General features: G+C 46.6%; 1 protein-coding gene across 1 annotated transcript; it reads right to left on the bottom strand.

Annotated features, from left to right (window-relative positions):
- Positions 1-3,861, bottom strand: LOC136653478 (zymogen granule membrane protein 16-like). Its single transcript, XM_066630375.1, has 4 exons — positions 3,781-3,861; positions 3,314-3,392; positions 1,394-1,526; positions 1-340 (listed from the first exon to the last, which is right to left on the bottom strand). The coding sequence occupies exons 1-4, from the start codon at positions 3,859-3,861 to the stop codon at positions 1-3; spliced, it is 633 nt and encodes a 210-aa protein (XP_066486472.1).
- Positions 3,862-5,919: the final 2,058 nt, after the last annotated feature.

Here is a 5,919-nt window from a genome sequence, read left to right as displayed (position 1 = left end):
TCAGGTTATTTTAGCTGGGTTTGTGGTGTGTGCGGGTGAGGGCTCCTTGTCCCAATGGAATCCAATGGCATCCACCAAAGATCCAGACCGCCCGCTGATGAAACGCAGAACCGTGTTTGGGAACAAAGGCTCTGCGTCAAAGGTTGTCCCCGAACCAGAGCTGGGTCCAAAGGCAAAGATGCGGCCTAAGTTGGTGCGGAAGGCAAGATACTCCACATGGCTTCCAAATCGACCCAGGACCTGCACGAATCCCTCTCCAGGGAACAGCTGGACATTGAAAGGATTGCCTGTTGCGCTCCCTTCAGTACCGGACCATGAGTCACCGTAGCAAACCTGGATGCTTAAAGTGGCAAAGTGGAAAGGATGTTAATAAAGGCTGCCACTGATTTAAAAAAAAAATAGACTGAGGCCCTGTGCCTTTAACAACTGCAGAAATAAATAGAAAATACTAATTCCAGCTCAGAGAAGCAGTTATGGGTAAAGTTGCAGGGGGCTAGAATTCTGCCTGCTGGTCCTTGCATGTGACATCTAGGAAAAGTCTGTACATCCCAAAGAAACTTAGGGCCCAATCCTATCCAACTTTCCAGCCCTTGTGCAGCCATATCAATGGGTATGGGCTGCATCCTGTGGTGGGAGGGAAGTTACAGAGGCTCCCAGAAGGTAAGAAAATGTTTGTTCCCTAGCTTCCAGACTGCATTGCAGCTGCACCAGCGCTGGAAAGCTGGATAGGATTGGGCCCTTAGACCCCAGAAGATTTACTTGTAAGGGTTATTCACAAGCTATCCACATCCAGATGTTCTGTATTCAGAGGTGTATCTGTTTGAGGGGGGAATGATAGCACATTGGTTAGCTATGTGGATTCCAGTGCTGACTTGCTCTGTAGCCAGCCCTCTGATCCAGGTTCACAGTTTCTTCCTGTGATTGGGAGCACTCCTTTCACTTGTGTATTCTGGAACAGAGAGCACTCTGTGGAATATACTGGCCTCTACGACAGGTAGGGGACTAATAATGACCGCATGTGCGCATGTGTTCACAGAGATCACTGCGATTACAGAATGATAGACATTGTCAACCATTTTTCCCCATCACTTTCAAGAGCTAGAATCCCATGCAACCCAAACTACATTTACTGTCGTTCATGCCAGCCTGCAGGAAGCATTCCATCTACATGGGACTTTTGAGTGTCACTATATGGGATCTATATGGGACTTTGAGTATCACTTGTGAAAAAAGCCAGCTGTATCTGAAGAAGTCAGAGTAGAGAACGTTGGTCTGCCTCGACTTTCCTGTCCTCAGTCAGTCCCTCTCATATCCATCCAGTGATCTACAAGAATCCCATTTAGGGGCTCTTCACATATTGGAGGCTCTGTCCAGACTCAAGACACGTGCATACCTGATAATGTATCTGTCATCGGCTCTTATCCTCAGGGCCGTTATGGGGCCATCCAGCTGATTCCTTGACTGATCAAAAGGGTTGCCGGCGCTGCCACCATATTCTCCGGAGTAAGAGGAGACCCTCATCTGAGCTGGACTCATCAAGGGAAGAGTAACAGGTTCATTGATAATTCTCCCTCCTTGTGCAAATTAGTCCCAGAGCCGCCTGCACTGCCTCTCCCTCCGCAACAACCTGTTCACAGATTACACAGGCCTACAAAATTGAGGGTCAGAAAAGTTTTCCCCAAACTTTATGCTGGTTTGATATGTATTTGGGGTGCCGATTCCAAAAATGGCACTTGTTTTGCACTATCATGTCTAGTTTGGGAGATATAGTAAAGCCTCATTAGTGAATGGTTCAAGCAGCTTCATCATGAGGAAGCCATGGTGTAGGCTTCCTCCACTCAAGGCCAAACAGCAGAGAGCTAAACACTTATCCATTGATTCTAAGGGCACAATCCTAACCAAGTGAATGAATGCTAACCTTCAGGATGAAGGGCACCCCAATTCTACCACTCCCCCACCATCAGAATGATGTGAGCTGCATAATTTGCTTCCTCACTGGGCCAGTCCTGGCTCTGCGCCTGGGACTCAGTTTTGAGCTACAGAAAGCAACTGTTAAAGCAAATGTATCTCTGAGCAGTGTGTGCCCCTCTTGCCACAGACTCATGGCAGGCATCCGAGAGCCCAATCCTATGCATGTTTACCCAGAAGTAAGTTCCAAGTAACAAACGCATCGGTAAAGCAGTTACCACGTTTTCCAGACTCACAAAGAGAGTCTGGTCCAACAAGAAGCTGACAGAACATACCAAGATCCAGGTCTAGAGAGCTTCCATCCTGAGTACACTTCTGTACTGCAGCGAGTCATGGACTCTTCGCTCACAACAGGAGAGGAAACTGAACGCTTTCCACATGCGCTGCCTCCGACACATTCTCGGCATCACCTGGCAGGACAAAGTTCCTAACAACACAGTCCTGGAACGTGCTGGAATCCCTAGCATGTATGCACTGCTGAAACAGAGACGCCTGCTCGGCCACTGACGTTGGCTCGGTCATGTCGTGAGAATGGATGATGGCCGGATCCCAAAGGATCTCCTCTATGGAGAACTCGTGCAAGGAAAGCACCCTACAGGTAGACCACAGCTGCGATACAAGGACATCTGCAAGAGGGATCTGAAGGCCTTAGGGATGGACCTCAACAAGTGGGAAACCCTGGCCTCTGAGCGGTCCGCTTGGAGGCAGGCTGTGCAGCATGGCCTTTCCCAGTTTGAAGAGACACTTTGCCAGCAGTCTGAGGCTAAGAGGCAAAGAAGGAAGGCCCATAGCCAGGGAGACAGACCAGGGACAGACTGCACTTTCTCCCGGTGTGGAAGGGATTGTTACTCCCAGATTGGCCTTTTCAGCCACACTAGACACTGTGCCAGAACCACCTTTCAGAGCGCGATACCAGAGTCTTTCGAGACTGAAGGTTGCCAATACAAAGTTCCATTATAATCAATGGGGCTTACTCCCAGATAAGTGTGGATAGGATTGCAGCCTTCATCTCCTATTGGCCTAGTATGTCAGCCTTTCATGTTAGTGCATGGGATCTCTGGCTAAGCTTGAGTTAAGGCATCTCTTCACAATTTCAGACAGGGGAGTCCGGGGGGGGGGGGGCAACTGCACTGCGTTGATCCAAAATCTCCAGCTGCAAAATCTCCAGCTGCACATAAAAGTCACATATCTCAACTGGTCATTATGGCAGTGGGTATAGTTATGTGGGGAACAGGCCTCATAGATGACACACATAATGCCGATTCTTGTTGCAAAGGGTCACAAGTTTTCTATAACTAGCATTCCCTAGAGATGAATAGATGGATGCCCCCTTACTTGATCTTACCTGGACCAGCAGACACATCAATACAGAGGAGGGACAGGAGAATGAATGCCAGCATCTTGGAGATTGACAAGCAGGAAATCTGAAGGATATAAAGAGACAGAGGTTGCAATTAACATGGATTTTTTAAAATGTGTGACACTGCTGTTTGCAATTTTAACACTATCTTGAGAATTTGGAGTTACCCCTCTGAAAGCCAAAGAGTTTTCAGACCACATCACAAGAGTCAAAAGAAAAAAGCCAGCCAAACACTGCAGTTTACCTTAGCAATAGAGTATTCTGTTAAAGTAAACCCAAAACCCTCACCTAAAATGTTCCCCCCTTTTTTTTGTTCATAGCAACGAAAAGGAGATATTTATTCCCAGTGCAAAATCTTGAAAGGTGCATTTTTGGTACCTTCAGACCCTGTAATTTTTAGCATGAGCAAACACTGCTCATGTTTTTCAGCCCAACTCTGTCATTTTATTTACCTTGTTCAGGAACCGTACCTGGCGAGAAGAGCACAAGGTCCTGGAGTTATTTGCCCTTTCTGTTCCTTCTCTTTTAGGCATGCACCAAGGCAAGGCAAATTATCAAAAGGGCTGCTTTCAATCTCAGTCATTCCTGAGGGAAACAATGTGGTTATCTTCAAGAAAGTGGCTCCTATTGGTTTGGCAACTGATTCTGTTCTTTTTGGAGTGTCATCTTACCTGTTGCTGGCGGCAGAGGACAAAATAACAGTCCTTCTATTATGATCTAGTGTTTCTTGCTCCTATTCAGCATTCAGAGAGAGACATTCAAGTCTTTTTAAATTTAAAATCTTCAGGGCAAATAAAAATCTGGGCAGCTCCTATAATGCCTTGTTATCTAGGATTAAAAAGAAAGCTACTCCTGTGAACTCTCAGGCATGAAAGAGGCTTATGGGTTGTATCCAAAGAAACTGAATTCTGACTAAGACTAATTGTGACTAAGACAGTCACAGCCACTTTGTGTCATTGGCTTCCGAGGTGGCTTAGTCAGAATTCACTTTCTTAGGATATTTCCAGGTGTGTCACTTAAAAAGTGCTGAACAAAGAGAAATCCTTGGCAAGTTGGATACCCAATTTTTATAGTGACATTTGCAAAACTGACTGGCAGATTCTGCCAGCTGAGAGAAACTTCACTTCTTGATCTGCTTCTGTGCTTCTAACAACAGTTCAGTGTGCACAGATCACACAGGCCAACACACATTTTGCTTCCTTAAACGTTACACCAATTCCTGGGTATATTTGGGGTGCAGATTCAAAAAATGGCATCCGTTTTGCCTGATCACATCTAGTTTTGGAGACACGGCATAGCCTCTTTAGTGTTCAAGCAGCTTCCTCATGAGGAAGCCTACACCATGGCTTCCTCATGAGGAAGCTGCTTGAACCATTCACTAATGAGGCTATACTATATCTCCCAAACTAGATGTGATGGGGCAAAACAGATGCCATTTTTTGAATCAGCAGCCCAAATTCATATCAAACCACCATAAAGTTTGGGGAAAACTTTTCTGACCCCCAATTTTGTTGTTGTTGTTTGCAACCTTCAGTCTCGAAAGACTATGGTATTGCGCTCTGAAAGGTGGTTCTGGAACAGTGTCTAGTGTGGCTGAAAAGGCCAATTCGGGAGTGACAGTCCCTTCCACACTGGGAGCAAGTGCAGTCTGTCCCTGGCCTGTCTCCCTGGCTATGGGCCTTCCTTCTTTGCCTCTTAGCCTCAGACTGTTGGCCAAGTGTCTCTTCAAACTGGGAAAGGCCATGCTGCACAGCCTGCCTCCAAGCGGGCCGCTCAGAGGCCAGGGTTTCCCACCTGGAGGTCCACTCCTAAGGCCTTCAGATCCCTCTTGCAGATGTCCTTGTATCGCAGCTGTGGTCTACCTGTAGGGCGCTTTCCTTGCACGAGTTCACCATAGAGGAGATCCTTTGGGATCCGGCCATCATCCATTCTCACAACATGACCGAGTCAACGCAGGCGTCTCTGTTTCAGCAGTGCATAAATGCTAGGGATTCCAGCTCATTCCAGGACTGTGTTGTTTGGAACTTTGTCCTGCCAGGTGATGCCGAGGATGCATCGGAGGCAGCACATGTGGAAAGCGTTCAGTTTCCTCTCCTATTGTGAGTGAAGAGTCCATGACTCGCTGCAGTACAGAAGTGTACTCAGGATGCAAGCTCTGTAGACCTGGATCTTGGTATGTTCCGTCAGCTTCTTGTTGGACCAGACTCTCTTTATGAGTCTGGAAAACGTAGTAGCCTCAATTTTGTAGGCCTGTGTTATCTAATGAGGCTTTTTACTGGATGCAGATAAACATAACCTCCTGCTAAAGTCTGCATATCAAGCTACAATTGAAAATATAGAAACATGGCTGGTTAAAAAGTTGGCAGCCAAGTTTTGAAGAGCCAAAGAGGATTTGAAAACCAGCACCAAAAACTCTTTGCTCCAAACTTAGAAAGACAAGTAGCAATTTTCACATGTTACGTCGTTCTGAGTTGGTCTGATCGTTAAAGGTTTCAGGAACAGGGCTAATCACAGCCTTGTTCAGGCCCACTGATCCCAAGTAAGATGGCCCAGGCTGCAACCAAACATTCCAAATGCATCCAGTAAGGATT

Source organism: Tiliqua scincoides, chromosome 5 (assembly GCF_035046505.1).
Source record: "Tiliqua scincoides isolate rTilSci1 chromosome 5, rTilSci1.hap2, whole genome shotgun sequence".
Lineage (NCBI taxonomy): Eukaryota > Metazoa > Chordata > Lepidosauria > Squamata > Scincidae > Tiliqua > Tiliqua scincoides.
Note: the sequence above shows the minus strand (reverse complement) of the source record. Positions and strands in the feature narration are given on the sequence as shown.

Excerpts from the sequence above, each read along its gene's own strand:
- LOC136653478 (XM_066630375.1), bottom strand. The coding sequence starts at position 3,861 with ATGCCTAAAAGAGAAGGAACAGAAAGGGCAAATAACTCCAGGACCTTG. Across the intron at positions 1,527-3,313 it reads TGATGTGTCTGCTGGTCCAG|CTCAGATGAGGGTCTCCTCT; the intron begins GTAAGATCAAGT and ends TGATGAGTCCAG. Across the intron at positions 341-1,393 it reads GATGACAGATACATTATCAG|CATCCAGGTTTGCTACGGTG; the intron begins GTATGCACGTGT and ends TGCCACTTTAAG.